The 16,926-nt window shown below is 50.5% G+C and overlaps 1 protein-coding gene across 1 annotated transcript in view; it reads right to left on the bottom strand.

Annotated features, from left to right (window-relative positions):
• Window positions 1-4,313: 4,313 nt before the first annotated feature.
• EPHA8 (EPH receptor A8) overlaps window positions 4,314-16,926 on the bottom strand; it is a 91,814-nt gene continuing 79,201 nt past the window's right edge. The window contains exons 12-17 of the mRNA XM_060259173.1: window positions 15,211-15,272; window positions 12,611-12,820; window positions 10,842-10,991; window positions 9,256-9,446; window positions 6,559-6,714; window positions 4,314-4,493 (exon numbers count right to left, since the gene is read on the bottom strand). Of these exons, the coding sequence (XP_060115156.1) occupies window positions 4,379-4,493; window positions 6,559-6,714; window positions 9,256-9,446; window positions 10,842-10,991; window positions 12,611-12,820; window positions 15,211-15,272 (884 nt within the window). The 3' untranslated portion in view covers window positions 4,314-4,378. The remainder of the gene's footprint in view (window positions 4,494-6,558; window positions 6,715-9,255; window positions 9,447-10,841; window positions 10,992-12,610; window positions 12,821-15,210; window positions 15,273-16,926) is intronic.

Raw genomic sequence — 16,926 nt, 5'->3', positions numbered from 1 at the left:
CAGTCAATGAAAACAAGGAGGCAGAGGCAGGCAGTGAATGGAAGAGTTTTATTTTCCAAGGACAGGAATAGAAAGAGCAGCACAGATGAGTCTCCCCATGGCAGCACGGCAATAACCCCCATCTCATCCCTATGCCAGGGTCCTGGGACAAACCAGCACCATTCTGGGGAGCTAAGTCTGTCCGGCAGCTTCTTCTCCCCACATCCACCCTCTTCCTCCCTCTTCCTAGGAGTCGCCTCCAAACTGGCTCCCTTTCTGCGCTTGCTATGCGAGTCCCATTTTCCAGAGAGTCTCAGCCATTTGCCGGAGACCAACGGAGTAGTTTCCTCCGCTGACTGGAGGTAAGTTTGAAAACAGCGTATTGCATTTCTTCCCACCCTGGTTAAAAATAGACCTTCCATAGGAAGAAGAAAAAGAAAAGAGATGCTGCTGTACAACTGTAGGGTCAGGGCTTTTTCTGAGCAGGAACACACAGGAATGCAGTTCCGGCTGGCTTAGTGTCAGGGGGTGTGGCCTGATATGCAAATGAGTTCCTGCTGGGCTTTTCCTACAAAAAAGCTGTGCAAAACAATGGTGATGTCGGGGTGTGTGGCCCTAATATGCAAATAGGTTCCTGCTGGGCTTTTTTCTACCAAAAAAAGAGCCCTGTGTAGAGTAGAACTGAGGTGGTATCATTTGCCCTGCGGAGATGGCCAAATTCAGCCATGATTATTGCGTTCCGATAATGGCTCTCATTTCCCTTCCAGGGACTGGTGAGTCTCCAGCCCCACCTGCCCACAAATCAGCTCAAATGGATCCTGTGAAGCTACTGGATCAGACCACCGGCCATCTGGTCCAGTACAGTAGACGACAACTCCTTAAAGTCACAGAGGTTTACTCCAATTCAACACATTCCAGTACTTGAAACTGCCTTATATTGGTCTACCAAGGTCAGTATTGTCTACTTAGACTGGCAGCATTTCTGCAGTGTCCCAGGGGGAGCTGAATTGCATCACTTCCTGCCTGGTCCTTTTAACTGGAGATGCCAGGGATCGAACCTGGGACCTTCTGCATGCCAAGCAGAGGCTCTTCCACTGAACCACGGGCCCTCCCTTTCTGTTCTGCTGTCTGACATCCATTCACATGGCACCACATCCTGTTCATAGAGGGTTGCCAATCCTCAGCGGGGGCAGGAGATCCCCTGGTTTGGAGGCCCTCCTCTGCTTCAGGGTTATCAGAAAGCGGGTTGGGGGGGGGGGGCTGAATGTCCGCTGTACCCTATAAAGACAGGTCCCCATAGGGTATGTAAACAAGGAGGCTGACAGCTTTTAAATGGTTCCCCGTAGCTGTCCCCTTTCACATCAGTGGACTCCGCAGCAATGATCAGGTGGTTTTACTGATCTCCCTGCTGTGATCAGCTTCAACTGAACATTCCTGCAAATTAAAACTCCATTAAAGGGACAGGGGTCTGTTCTTCCCCACCATTTTCTCTGCCATGGCTAGTCAGCAAACGTTGGAAACATGGACGAGCCAGAAGTGGCAGGCAGCGTGCAAATGGGTCAAGTCCCTGTTGTGTCCCTCAGACTGAAAAATGTCCTTTCACAAGAGAAGGCACAGATATGATTGGGGCCATTCTGCCTGCAAGGCATGTTTTCTCCCTTGACCTATGGTCTCCAGGGCTTTTTTTGTAGCAGGAACCTCTTTGCATATTGGCTACACATCTCCTGATTGGCTACACACCTCTTGATGTAGCCAATCCCCCTGGAGCTTACAGTAGGCCTTGTACTAAGAGCCCTGTAAGCTCCAGGAGGATCGGCTACATCGAGGATGTGTGGCCTAATATGCAAAGGAGTTCCTGCTACAAAAAAAAAGCCCTGGGTCTCACTCATCACATTCATCACACATGGCAGAGAGGAGCCTGGCTGTGCTTCATAACTTCCTCCAGCAGGCAGCGAACCTGGGGCCGGCCTTTGGCACTGCTTGCTCACCCACAGGTATGGAGAAGAAGCAGATTTTGGATTTATATCCCACCCTACACCCTATACTCTGAATCAGAGTCTCAGAGCAGTCCCAATCTCCTTTACCTTCCCCTCCCTCCATGATAGACACCTTGTGGGGTTGGTGGGGCTGAGAGAGCTTTAACAGCAGCTGCCCTTTCAAGGACAACTCTTGGGAGAGCTATGGTTGACCCAAGGCCATTCCAGCAGCTGCAAGTGGAGGTGTGGGGAATCAAACCCGGTCAGATAAGAGTCCGCGCTCTTAACCACTACACCAAACTGGCTCGCTCTCTCTCAAACTGGAATCACGGAGGCCAGGAACGAGAAGAGAACCCCAGCCACCAAATGAGAACCCCAAAGTTAGGTGAAGTCCCCGATACAAGTCCCAGACTGAAAAATGCTCCTGCTCCCACTTCCATGAATCGAACTGGGGTCCTGTGTGCAAATTATGCGCTCTACCACTACACCACGGCCTCATTCCCTTCTGGGAATGTGCATATATTCTTATGGCAAGGAACTCACTGATAGCTCCAAAGAGAGAGACCCACCTCAGAGCTTCCCTTTCTCATCTGGGGAGGAGAATATGTTATGGGGCCATTTTTGTTCTTTACATTAAAAAAAAAGAAATGGGAATAAATTTGAACCACGGTAGAAAACCCTATTTACAGGGAAGGTCATGAGGAAGCTGGAGTCTCCTTCCTGCTCTATTTGTCTCGTGCCTTTCCTTCCTCAGTTCCTCCCCCCCAGGGCTTTTTTTTTTGTAACAGGAGCTCCTTTGCCTATTAGGCCACACGCCCCTGAAGTAGCCAATCCTGTTGGAGCTTACAATAGGCCCTGTACGGAGAGCCCTGTAAGCTCTTGGAGGATTGGCTACATCAGGGCGGATGCGGCCTAATATGCAAAGGAGTTCCTACTTCAAAAAAAAAGCCCTGCCCCCCCCACCCCCGCAAAGGTATCATGACAACCTGTAACAGAGTGTCTGGCTTACCAGGGGGACGTACTGACCACTGTAGAATAACTGGATTGCTCACACCCAAATCTCTGTCTGGAACCAGACCCCTATGGAGTCCCCATCAACACCCCCCTCTACTCCTAGGGCTGCCAAGCCCCCGGCCCAGGCAGGAGTTCCCCCGTCCAGGAGGTTCCCAACCCACCGGCCCACATTGGGCTAGCAGGGGGAACTTCCCCCGACATTGTCGGCGCAATGACATCGTCCTGAAGTGATGCCATCACGTCAGCGATGCCGCGTGTGGCCACTCTAGGCATTTCTGGAAAAACTATGTTTTTCCTGGATGCTCTAGCCATCTGGGAGGCTACCATAGGTACCATAGGGTTTTCTCCTTCCCAAATGGCTAGAGCATCCTGGAAAACCATAGCGTTTTCCCAGAAACTCCTAGAGCGGCCACGTGCAGCGTCGCTGGCACGATGACGTCACTCTGGGACACAGGGGACTTGGCATCCCTCTCTACTCCACAATATAAAATCAGGAAGACTGCAATACCTCCTAGCTAAGCTGGACAAAACCAAGCATGATGAAGTGTGTCCCATTCTGATTTTGGAAGGACAGCGACTTTGCATGTCATGAAGAGACTGCATCTTCATCTTGGCTTTGAGAAGAAGTGGAAGAACAGATTTTTACCCCCCCCCCCCACAAGGTCTGGGCTGGGACTAGCCCTTAGCCTGCTGCAGCCACCCAGACTGAGCATCTCAGGAGGATGGTGGTGGTCAGCTGGAATCTAGGAAACCTGAGTTTGCGGGCTGAAATCCTGAGCTCACGACCCGGGCTTCAGGGTTCTTGGTGTGAACTGCTGGTGGAATCCAGGGGCAGTGGGCCCGGCAACATTCTCCACTTTGAAGGGAATCTGGTCTGTTCTAAGGAACAGAAGAGGAACTGGCAGTCATCTTTCTCCGCCCTCTTGGGTTCTGGCAAGACCAAGCCCTGCCTTCCCCCACGAGGAAGGATCGTTTAGGGTGCCCCTCAGAGCACAAGCGTCTATTGCAACAAAATGGATAGCCCTTGAAGGGGCTTTAAGAACCCTGATTGTCCTTCTCTGTCCCAGAAATGTTAGGCCCATCACACTTGGCAGAGGTGAGCCTAGCTGTAGTCCTAAATTAACTTCCCCCAGTGGCAAATCATGTCCAAGCTGGCTTATGTGGTTCGGTGACTGCAGTGCCTAGGAAGTCTTCCTCAACAGGTGAGCTCGTGGACTTCGGTGCAGTCCCTTCTCCAAGCAGCAGACCGTTCTGTGTGTCCATCCAGCCAAAATCCCACGGCTTCCACCATCAGCAAAGCAGTGGGCATCTGGCCACCATTCTGTGAGGTCTTCTTCTGTGAGCCAGTGGGAACCAACTGAGGAAGCCAAGAAGGCAGAGTCAGTGTCAGCGCTCCGAAGGAAGGGCCATCACAGATGTCTTCTGGAGCCCATGGTGCTGAGCAGCTGCGACCTCATGATCTGGATGCTGGTCAGAATTTTCCTCTGGTGTCCGACGAGGCTGATGCCCAAGTTCCGCACGTCACTGTGGAAGAAAGAAGAAGAGGAGGAGGAGAAGATTTTGGATTTATATCTCAACCTATACTCTGAATCTCAGAGTGGATACAATCTCCTTTACCTTCCTCCCCCACAACAGACACCCTGTGAAGTAGGTGGGGCTGAGAAAGCTTTCCCAGAAGCTGCTCTTTCAAGGACAACTCCTACAAGAGCTATGGCTGACCCAAGGCCATTCTAGCAGCTGCAAGTGGAGTGCGAGGAGTGCAGAATCAAACCCGGTTCAGATAATTGTCTACGCACTTAACCACTACACTACACTACACCAAACTGGTTCTCACCCTGACCTGGAGGAGGAGGAGGAGATTGGATTTATATCCCACTCTTCACTACCCAAAGGAGTTTCAGAATGGCTTAAAATCTCCTTTGCCTTCTCCTCCCCACAACAGACACCCTGTGAAGTAGGTGAGGCTGAGAGCTCTGACAGAAACTGCTCCCTCCAGAACATCTTCTGACAGAGTTATGACTGACCCAAGGTGTATGTGGAAGAGTGGGGAGAACCAGGTTGGACTCCAGCTGGTGTATGTGGAAGAGTGGGGAGTCCAACCTGGTTCTTCCAGATAAGAGTCCGCACACTTAACCACTACACCAAAATGCAACATTCCAGTAGGCCCAAAGAAGACCCAAAGATTAGGGCTGAGGTCTGTCTGGGCATCCTGGAATAATTTTCATCTCTCCCCACTTTTGATTATGTGGGGTGCAATCAAACTATGATGAAAATATTCATTCTCTGTGTTGGTCACCCCTTGCCAAGAGAAGGGCAGCCCAGGCTCTGCTTATTGCATTAAGGAACAGGCACACCTCCCTGAAAGAGGCTGGCCATGGCTCAGGCAAAGAGCTTCTGCTTTGGATGCAGAAGGTCCCAGGTTCAATCCTTGGCATGTCCAGGCAGAAGGATCAGATATGCGCGTCTCAGCAGAGCTGCCGCCAATCCCAGTAGACAATACTGACCTCGAGAGACCAACCGGCAAGCAACTTCATGTTCTGCTACAGCCAGTTTTTAAAAGGTGGTCTCTTTATGGGGAATGTCGCTCTCACTTGGATAGCCCAGGCAAGCCCCATCTTGTCAGAGCTCAGAAGCTAAGCAGGAGTGACCCTGGCAAGTGTTGGGATGGGAGACCTCCAAGGAATAACAGGACCAGGAGGTGGAGGCAGGCTATCTAGACACTTCAGAGAAGTGCCCCAGTAGGGGTTGCCAGAGGTCACCAGGACTTCTAGGCACAAGAGCACAAACACACGCGCGCATGCACGCGCACACACAATGCAAAAATACAAAAAAAATGATGTGGAATGTCCTCCAAGCGCATTGAACTCAGTCGATGTCATGGACTGCCTCCAGGGCTTTTTTTTTTTTGGTAGCAGGAACTCCTTTGCCTATTAGGCCACGCCTCCCTGATGTAGCCAATCCTCCTGGAGCTTACAGCAAACCCCGTAAGAAGAGCCCTGTAAGCTCTTGGAGGATTGGCTACATCAGGGAGGTGTGGCCTAATATGCAAAGGAGTCCTTGCTACAAAAAACAAAAAAAAGGCCCTGACTGCCTCTATTAAGCGGATGCTGCATCTTCTCTGCAGGAACTGATTCTCAGCAGGAAATGCAGAGCCCAAATCCAAACCTCTGAGCTCTAATAGTAAGAGAGGCAGGGAAAAGGGGGCTCTCACAAGAATGGATGAAGCCCCCTTCTGCTGAATCAGGCCCATCAAGGTCAGCCTTGTCTATTCAGACTGACAGGAGCTCTCTAAAGTCTCACGCAGAGGCCTTTCACATGCCCTCTTGCCTGATCCTTTGTTAACTGGAAATGCCAAGGATTAAGCCTGGGACCATTTGCACGCCCAGCAGATGTTCTGTCGCTGGGCCAAAGCCCCTGCCAATTGCATAAATCTCTATTGTGCTTTCCTCACCCACCCCGATGACTTTCTAACTCTCAAACGAAGCAGAGATGTGAGATCAGCAGAGCTCCAGAAACGCAGCTGGGACAAGGCAATAGCGCCTGATCTACTGGGCCCCCTTTTTGGACAAGCCGCTGCCCAAAGACGTACTCGATATTCATTTGCATCACCATCCCGAGGGACGTGTAGCCAGCCAAGGCAAAGTTCTCCTGGTATCTCCCCAGCCGAATGGAGTCCAGCCAGTCTTCGACGGAATTGCAGCTGGTGAAATCGATGCAGGCTCGCTCAGAGATGGTTTGGGTGAACCTGGAAGCAACGGGGAGATCGCAGTTTGTTTGTTTTTTGTCTGTTTGTGGCAACGGCAAAAAAAAAAAATCAAATCAAATCTGGGCAAAGGATGGAGAGGGGAGGCACAAGATCTTATCTGGTACCAAGGCCCGATAGGGGATTCCATATCCACAGGACATTTCAGCCATTTCCCTTACACAGTATGAGTCAACTGGTGGTCTGGATCCCCTGCCAGCTGGGGTTGTTTTGTAGAAAAATAAGTGGTAGAGCTCATTAGCATAATTCATTAGCATATGCCACCCCCCCACACACATCAAAAGCAACCGATGCAAGAAAGGAGCCCCAGGCGACTGAGGCCTGCTTGAACTGGCTAGAGATCCAGCCAGCCCAAGCAGGCCTTGCTCGCCTGGGGCTCTCCTGGGCCACCACCACCCCCAGTCAAAAGGCCAGCAAGCCACTCACCACCCAAAATCGCATAAGAAGTGGAGAAAAGGTGATGTGGGCTTCTCCAGGGGTTAATGAGGGCTGCTGGGGGTGTGGCGAAGCTCCTGGTGGCTGGCTAGCTGCCCGCTCTCCTAATCCAGGGATTGTTATGCAACTGCATCTTCTATTCAGTGGGGAGGTGGGGTGGTAGATGGGGAGGAGGAGGGGGAACCCTCAGAAAGGTTCAGGAGCTGTGCTCCTGGGAGCTCCTGCTGAATCTGAGTCCTGCCTGCCAGTATCTTTCTGGCAGCTAGACCCACTCATTGCCTTTTCTGAAACAACTGCCGTAATCATTGCCAGGACAGAGATGGGCAATAAAAGGCTCCTCCTGAAAAGGGCACAAGCAGGCTGGCAGGTAGAGAAGATGGGTGTATTTTCTTCACTCTGGACCTTTTTGGTGCCACAGGAGTGCACTTCCCTGCCAGCCGTTCCTCCTGAATTCTGGGTTTCATTCAGCGAACGTTAGTCACAGAATTGGCTTCCTTGCAGTTGACTTCACCTTTCAGTTCCTTTTAATTTTAGCCCTCTTTGCTGCCATCTGGACACATGTGTGTGTGCACTGATAAAGCTCTACACCAGGGGTGTCAAACATGCAGCCCGGGGGCCAAATCAGGCCCCCAAGCAACTGGCTGTCATTTGCTTCCTTCTCCCTCTCTCTTGGTTCCTTCTGCATAACAGTTTATTTTGCCAGGCTCCCTCAACTGCATAGGAGCTACAGAGAAAAACCTCTATTCTTTCCATTGGCTAAGGCTCCTTTCTTGGGGAGGAAGGGGCGGGAAGGCAGAGCTTGCTTTGCCAGGCTCTCTCAGTTGCACAGCAGAGCTACTGATCCAAGCCTCTCTTCCTTCTATTGGCTGAGGCGCCTCCCCATCCTGGTCCCCTGGGGACGGAAGGGAAGAGCCAGAGCTTCCTTTGCCCAGTTCTCTGAATCCCATGGGAAAAATACAAAGAAAGCACCTTTTCCGACCCATGAGTGCTATTGTTTTAAGCATGTTTTAAGATTTTTTTTTTTAAAAAAAAAAATCTTTAATTGTGTTTGTGTCCTTTATAAAGTTTACATCTCTGCTACCTACTCTTAAACAGGTACACATATGGTCTGACCCAACATGGCCTGGCCCGAGAAGGTCAGATCTGGCCCTCATAACAAATGAGTTTGACACCCCTGCTGTACCCTGTTAAAATGTCTTTTTATTAATTAAAATATGCATCCTTTGCCTTTCTGTGGAGACTCAAAAGTGTCTTAGAAACACAACACCAGGTTGCAGAAGAGATCAAAGTAACATAATTCCATCAGCACATTTACACTCTGTCGGGATTCTGCACTGATGTACTGATGTGCACGTGTACTCCTAAATGTAGGAAAAACACCACACCAAAAGAATCATGTACAGCCAGGCCTCAGATTCAGTGGGAGCTCACAGGAGCACAGCTCCTGAACCTTTCTGAGAGTTCCTCCTCCTCCTTCGGAGAGTTCCACCTCCTTGTCCATTGAATAGTAGGTGCAGCTGCATAACAATCCCTGGATGAGCTCCACCACCTATTTTTCTACAAAATGATGGCTGTGTACAGCTTTTTTTTTTTTATTTTGCAGTTTTACCAAGGCACATTTACATTTCTGTGTTATAAAGGGGGACAGAAATACATGAAGGAACTGAAAGCTGCAGCAGCAGATGGCATGAGTACAAGTGTAGAAAATAAAGATAGGGTGATGAAGGATTTCTAATGCAAAGTTCCTCATTGGGAAAAAGAACAGGTAACTGATTTGGGGGTGGGATTTGGGTGAGCAGAATTTGTGAAGCGCCATCTGTTGCAGAAGCCCAGCTTGGATGGACAGCTCTCCTCTGGCCGTAACAGCGAATCTTGGCTCTGTTTTTGTAGGGAAAAGCCAACCGGAACTCATTTGCGTATTAGGCCATGCTCCCTGGCATCGCTATTGTTTTCCACAGGGCTTTTTTGTAGAAAAAGCCCAGCAGGAACTCATTTGCACATTAGGACACACTTCCTGATGCCAAGCCAGCCGGAACCGAGTTCCTATGCGTTACTGCTCAAAAAAAGCCCTGGTTAGAGACCACATACCGATTAACCGTAGATGTACACTTCAGGTTCTGCGGGATGCGGATAAGCTTATCCAGGATGCCCACGATCTGGGAGAAGCGCGGCCTGTCGTTGCGGTCCTTCTGCCAGCAATCCAGCATGAGCTGGTGCAGGGCCGTGGGGCAGCCCATGGGAGCAGGCAGCCGATAGCCTTCCTCCACAGACTGAATGACCTACAAAGGACAGCAGGACAACACAAGCATTACCAGGGCTTTTTTTTAAGCAGGAACTCCTTTGAATATCAGGCCACGCCCCTCTTGTGTAGCCAATCCTCCAGGAGCTTACAGGGCTCTTCTTACAGGGCCTTTTGTAAGCTCTTGGATGATTGGCTACATTAGGGGGGGTGTGGCCTAATATGCAAAGGAGTTCCTGCTACAAAAAAAGCCCTGAAGCATTACCACGCAGGGTCAGACCATCAAGTCCATCTCACTTTCAGTAATCATTCTTCTGACAGTGGTTTCCACGAGAAGCTTACAACATGAGAAGGGTTATGAAGATCCTGCATGTTGGGTTGCAAACTCCTGTATAGCCGCCATATCTTTTTCTAGTTTGTGGAAAGACCTGCTATTAGTAAGCTACAGGACAACATCAGAAAAAGATAATCATGTCTGGGATCCTTGGGGATGATAAAAAACGTAACAAAGCAGTGACCACCTCCCGAAATCTGGGTTTCCTGGTGCCCCTATGCTTCTTCTGTAAGCCAGCTGTTTCCCAAAGCAAAGAGCCATTCCTGGTTTTCCTCCATCTCACTGAAGTGGAAGATGCTTCAGAAGCACCTATGAGGCATCACTTTAGTGTCTGTCTGGAGCAGCCACTTGGAAACAGCTGCTTTCATAGTTAGGTAGGCTTTCCATTCGCCCATCTACAGCAGGTATGCCCTTTGGCCCTAATCTTCTGCCCTTGAAAAACTAAGGCGTGGAAGCAAAAATGACTAGAAAATGGCCTCCATAGTGACACTCTATGAATTTTGTCATGTCTCTATGGTTTTTACCATAGAGATTTGGGGAAGTTCCTAAACCATCACTCAGCAGTGATGCCATATCCTCCCCAAAGTTCACCCTCCCCAAATATCGCCTTCAAAATTTCACAGTATTTGCTGAGGCCATGCTGAGAATCCTAATAATAGGATGCATTTTGTGATTGGGGCCCCCAGGGCAGCCATTTTAGGGTGGCACCCATGCCTTGTTCTCAGAATTTCAGAAGTGCTCACAAACTATGAAACAGAAGACCCCTGAACTAGAGAGACAGCTCAGGTATACTTCTTTACAGGGCTTTTTCTGTAGCAGGAACTCCTTTGCATATTAGTCTACACTCCCCTGATGTAGCCAATCCTCTAAGAGCTTACAGGGCCTACTGTAAGCTCTTGGAGGACTGGCTACATTGGGGGAGGGGGTTTAGCCTAATATGCAGAAGCTCCTGCTACAAAAAAAGCCCTGCTTCTTTATTAAATGGCTGATGAATAATGCAGTGGACAGAATGCTCTCCCTTCCTTATTGTGCTTCCCAAGCACAGCTTTTGAGCAAACTCTCTTTTCTTAAGCACTGAGCAAGCACAGCTGTCTTTCTTACATCCCGGTTGGTCATGTTCCAGTAAGGCCGCTCCCCATAGGCCAGCACCTCCCACATGACCACGCCGAAGCTCCAGACGTCACTGGCTGAGGAGAACTTTCGATAGGTGATGGCTTCAGGCGCTGTCCACCGAATGGGGATCTTCCCACCCTGAAATGCAAAGCGAAGGGCAATGAATTCACAAGGTATTATCCTTCCAGATGTATAGAGGGATAACCAGGGCTCTTTTTGTAGAAAAAGCCCAACAGAAACTCATCTGCATATTAGGCCACACCCCCGATGACACCATTGTTTCACACAGGGCTCTTTGTAGGAAAAGCCCGGCAGGAACTCTTTTGCATATTAGGCCACACCCCAATGCTAAGCCAACTGGAACTGCCTTCCTGCTCAAAAAAAGCCCTGGGAATGACCAAGCATGCCTGAATCCAGCAGCAGCTGAGATCTCTTCCAACGGAACTGTTAAGTCCACCAGAGGGAGGACAGAAAGTGGCCAGATATCCCTCGGCCACGTCTGGACACAGATCCAGTTGAGAGCTGCCTCCCCCCTCCAATACCTTTGATTTATTCGTTGCTTTACAATCTCAACCGTTTTGAGAGGCTACTTTTGTCAGCAAGTGGTATCGCCATACTTGATAGTAAAGCTTGCAGTTAATGAAAAACACGCAATAGGGTGAGGCAGAAACCAGATGGATGTTTCTGCTCGCCTAGAGGGACCCATTGCTTTGGAGAGAAAACATCACATTTCCCTTTCACTCCTACATTGGGGAGGGGGGGGGGTGTAAAACCTAAATCCTAGGAGAAATGTAGACTGCAGATGCATAATACATTACCAGAGAATCCCAGGAGGCAAAGCTCAGGGATGGTTTCCCCACTGGCTGCCAGGCAAGCTCCTTTCTGCCCCCAGCAGCATGAGTGGGGAGGAATGCAACAAAGGGGCTCCCTCTTCTCTTGCACTTCTGCCTCCTCTTTCATCCCCCCCAAGCCACAGATACACCTAGAAAGCCACTTCCTTCCCCTCGGATATGGGAGCTGCAATTCCCCAGCTGTTCCCATCCAAGAAACAGCAGCCAAGAAGAATCCCTGTCTGTGTGTGTGTTGGGGGTGGTGGTGTGTTGCTCTTTCTTTGGCCTGCCTCTCTGAGTCTCAGCTCAGTGCCAGCAATTTGTTTGTGGTTTTCTTTGGACAGGAGAGAAGGAGGAGAAGAAGAAGAAGAAGAAGAAGAAGAAGAAGAAGAAGAAGAAGAAGAGGAGGAGGAGGAGATTGTATTTAAACTTTGCCCTTCACTTGGAGTCTCAGAGGGCCTTACAATCTCCTTTTCCTTCCGCTCCCCACAACAGAAACCCTGTGAGGTAGGTGGGGCTGAGAGAGCTCTGAGAGAGCTGCTCCTGAGAGGAACGGCTCTGAGAAAGTTATGACTGACCCAAGGTCATTCCAGAAGGTGCATGTGGAGAAATAGGGAATCAAATCCAGTTTCCTCAAATTAGAGTCCAAGCTCTTAACCACTACACCAAATGGGCTGTCAGAGACACTGAGAAAAGACTGAGGAATTTCAGAGCTTGTGGAAGGGAAGTGGATTTCCCCTACACCATGAGACTTAAGAAATAACTAGTAGTAGTAATAGTCATCGTAATGGTAGTAAGCAAGACAAAGGAGACCGTGTGGCCGCCATCTTGTTTAATCGTAATGGTAGTAACCAAGACAAAGGAGACCGTGTGACCGCCATCTTGTTTGCAAGGCAGCAATCCGCTGTGCCCTTAAGGTGAAATTACCGTGGTCGTATATGCTGCATCGGGATTGTTCTCTAGGACTCGCGATAGGCCAAAATCGGACACTTTGCAGACCAGATTTCCATTGACAAGGATGTTGCGGGCCGCCAAATCACGGTGCACATAGCCGAGGTCCGACAGGTAGCACATGCCGGCACTGATGCCCCTCAGCATGACAACGAGCTGGAGAACTGTGAACTGCCCATCATGTTTCTGGAAAGAGAGCAGCCCATTTTTTTGAATCTGCGGTATTTCACTAGGCATCTCATGAACATAACTCAGCAGCCCTCAGGTAAGGTTATTCTGTGAGGGTATATAAAAATCTTCAGAACTAGAACCATTAGCCAGCTACGGAAGTCCATTCACGGCACATACATGACCTTCTTCTCTAGATCAAGATCACTGGGAATGTATTGTCTCTTTCAGCAGCAGCCATATTGTGCAGTACTGATAGGCCTATACTTGTGTCACGTAGCCACTACCCTCACCTTTTCATAGCAGTTTTTAAAAGGGAGAGTGATCGATGAAAAGAGTGTTCTATGCCCTTTGAGGAGTGAATGTGGAGGGCAACAGAGCACACCCCACAGAGCATAAAGCAGGCATCACTACATCTATGAGCAACCTGAGATTACCCAGCCTGGGTGAGATTGGGCATAGTGGTGCCAGCTATAGGTTCCTTGGCAGTTCATTGGTCCTCCAGCCCCCCTCTCTCCCCTTCCCCCCAGCCCTCGCCTAATTGAATATTTGAAATCCTTTGCTTGCAACAGCCTTCTTCCAGCCATTTTTCTGTTGGTGGTGCTCTTGAGAAGAAATGCCAAGAGGGGAAAAATGGGAAGAGCCAATAGAGGGAGCACAGCAGATTCAGCTCCTCCCTCCCACTCGTTTTTCATTGTTATGTGGATTCAGCATGGCGGCTGTAGACCAAACAGAAGATAAGAAAGAAGGAGAGTTTGGTTTATCCCCCGCCCTTCACACGGAGTCTCAGAGTGCTTTGCAATCTCTTTTCCCTTCCCCTCCCTACAACAGACACCCTGTGAGGTAGGTGGGCCTGAGAGAGCTGTGACTGACCCAAGGTCACCCAGAAACTACATGTGGAGGAGTGGGAAATCAAACCCAGTTCTCCAGATTAGAGTATGATGCTCTTAACCACTACACCAAACTGGCTCTCTGTCCTCCTGATTCCTCTCCTTCTCCGTCCCCCAGGGATTTAGTGCACCCTTGGAGGCGCAGTTCCCAAGGTGCTTACATTCAATGCTAAGTGCCTTTAGAACTACATTCCCCAGAGTGTACCTAAATGCCTTGAACACTGCTGCAACATTACCCAAGGCATTCGGGAAGAAGAAGAAGGCAACAGAGGGGCCCTTTGCTTTCCCACTGATTGGGTTTGGTGAATTCGGTGGGTGGATCCCCAGAGAGGTTGGAGAAGTCGTGGGTGGGAGACTCGCAGAGTGGGTTTAGTGTACCGGACACCAACACGGGGCTTTCCAAGACATCCCAAGTTTGGAGTACGGCTTAGGGTTTCCAACTCCAGGTTGGGAAATTCCTGGAGATTTGGGGAGGGGGAGCAAGAAAGGTGAGGTTTAAGGAAGAACTCCAGCAGGGCATGGCTCCATAACATCTGCCCTCCAAAGTAGCCATTTTCTCCAGTGAAACCAAACCCTGTCAGCTGAGGAACAGCAGTAATTCTGAGAGGACTCCAGGCCTCACCTGGCGGCTGGCAACTCTGTGGACTCTCAAGAAAGGAAAGCACTTGAGCCCTATCCCAAACTGAGCTGAGGCAGTGAGCCTTTGTCTACTTTCTTGAGGGGCGAGAGGCGAAAACCGCCTGGAACCTACTTATTTTATTTTATTCATTTAGACAATTTATATTCCGCCCTATCCCAAAAAGAGCTCAGGGTGGCTAACAACATTATAAAAGCAATATAAGTAGCAACTAAAACATATCAATATAGGCAATACAATTTGATCAGCTGTTCCTCGGAGGATATAGGCACTCAGGAACTTCTAGCCACTGCTTTTACCCGTCGCCCCCCCCCCCAAGAAAACCCCTACAACCATCCAGTTGCCAACTCTGACACAAGAGCTATCTGGGGACTTTGGGGGTGGAGCCAGGAGCAATGGTGTGACAAGCACAACTGAACTCGAAAAGGAGTTTTGACCATCACATTTAAAGGGACCCGGCTCCTTTTTAAATGCCTTCCTTCCATAGGAGATAATGATGGAAAGGGGCACCTTTTGGGGGGCTCATAGAATAGCACCCCCTAGTCCAATATTTTTGAAACTCGGGGAATGTTTAGCAGAGAGGCACTGAATGATATGCTGAAATTCTGGTGCCTCTGCCTCAAAAAACAGCCCCTCCAGAGCCCCAGACACCCACAGATCAATTCTGCATTATACCCAATGGGAATCGGTCTCCATAGGGTATAATGGAGTGCCCAGCAGACATTTCCCTCTCCCCCCTTGCTTTCTGCTAACTCTGAAGTGGGGGGAGGGCCTCCAAAGCAGGGGATCCCCTGTCCTCACCTGGGGATTGGCAACCCTGCCTAGGCCCTGACCATCCCTCTGCCTCAAGCCTTGCATACGAATAAGACGGAGGGCCCTACCCGAAGGAAGGAATCCAGCGAGCCGTTCTCCATGTACTCGGTCACAATCATGACTAATTTGCCTGCAAGAAACAGAGGTCATGTTAACGGGGAGGTCACTTTGACACAAGAATTGCTCAGCTCTCTTCAGGAGTGGGGGATGCGGTAGACGAGGCCAGCGATTGCCTAGACAGCACCAGCTTTCTGGGGTCACCAAATTGGGCACCCCACCCCCCCACGTGACTCAGTGTTGTTATCAGTGCAGGGGGTGCCAGTACAGGGGGCAGGTCTGGAGTAACAATTTGGCCAAGGAGGCACTGGCCTATGGGCCCCCACGCCTTTAGGGGCCCCGGGGAGCTCCTCCACCCTGTTTGCCCCCTGCTTGCAGCCCTCCCAGCCTGCACACGCAGCCAGCAACTGAGCCGCTCTTTGCTCGACCTGCCTGGTGCGGCTGATGCTGGCGTCATCGCTAAGGTTGCCTCTCTCTGCCTCTCTCTTGCAGCTTTGGAGAGCCAGTTTGGTGTAGTGGTTAAGTGTGCGGACTCTTATCTGGGAGAACCGAGTTTGATTCCCCACTCCTCCACTTGCACCTGCTGGAATGGCCTTGGGTCAGCCATAGCTCTGGCAGAGGTTGTCCTTGAAAGGGCAGCTGTTGTGAGAGCCCTCTCCAGCCCCACCCACCTCACAGGGTGTCTGTTGTGGGGGAGGAAGGTAAAGGAGATTGTGAGCCGCTCTGAGACTCTTCGGAGTGGAGGGCGGGATATAAATCCAATATCTTCTATCTTCTAAAGGGGCTTTTGAGAAGGGGCCTGCAGGCTGTAGCAGGGGCCACAGGGGGCAGGGCAGCCACCCCAACTCTGAAATAATCTGCAAGGGGGGCCCTGAGACATTGACTACCTAGGGGCCTCCACAGGGTTTAATCCGGCCCTGGCAGGGGGTACGTCTAGGGCCAGCCCTGGGGGTAGACCTGGGGACAGTCCCTCCGCCCCACAGCAGGATGAAAGCTGCATCCCGTGGTTGAGCCAAAAAGGCCGTTTCAGTTTGGCAGCCAGGAGCTCGGCAGCTGCCGGTCACCTTTCACGAAGCCATTCTCATTTACCCCCGACAAGATTTGCATGCCATTACCATCCCGCTTTCATCAGGAAGGGTGACCACGGCTATTTTTGTCCTTCCCAAGCCAGGGTGAGTCAGCCAGCCCTGGTGAATGCTAATGCCCCCTTGAAACGGCAGCCACCGGCCTGGGTGCCGAAAGAGTTGGCCCTGCCAGCCGGAGGCCCGCGCACGGCTGCAGGATCAAGTGGCATGAAAGCCGGGGTGTTGCTTTGTTTTCACCCCTTTTCATCTCCGCCAAATGACCGGCTGCGGAGAAGCAAGCTGGAATAAATGGCTCGTTTTTGCTAATGATGTCAATTAGGGAAATGAGGACAGCAGCCAGGGACAAGCTGTCTCTGCTTCACACACACTCCCTTCCTCTTGATCTTTCTGAAAAGAAAAGCAGCATCCAAGAGACAGAGGCTGATTTTGCTCTTCAGGTCTCATTACAACCTGAGCCTTGAAGCAGTGGTGACTGGCATGGCTTGGGAAGGGCCAGGCGTTTAGGTATGAGGTTGTGCTTAGTAGGTTAGGGAGAGGTCCAGTCAACCCCAGGTTAGTGCCTCTTGTCCACCCTACTGCAACAATTGCCGCTCTGCCCAATGGCTCAGGTCCCCCTTTGCCACATTTTGGATCAATCTGCAT

The sequence above is a fragment of the Heteronotia binoei genome, chromosome 18 (assembly GCF_032191835.1).
Source record: "Heteronotia binoei isolate CCM8104 ecotype False Entrance Well chromosome 18, APGP_CSIRO_Hbin_v1, whole genome shotgun sequence".
Taxonomy (NCBI): Eukaryota; Metazoa; Chordata; class Lepidosauria; order Squamata; family Gekkonidae; genus Heteronotia; species Heteronotia binoei.
This window is presented reverse-complemented; position numbering and strand designations above follow the sequence as displayed.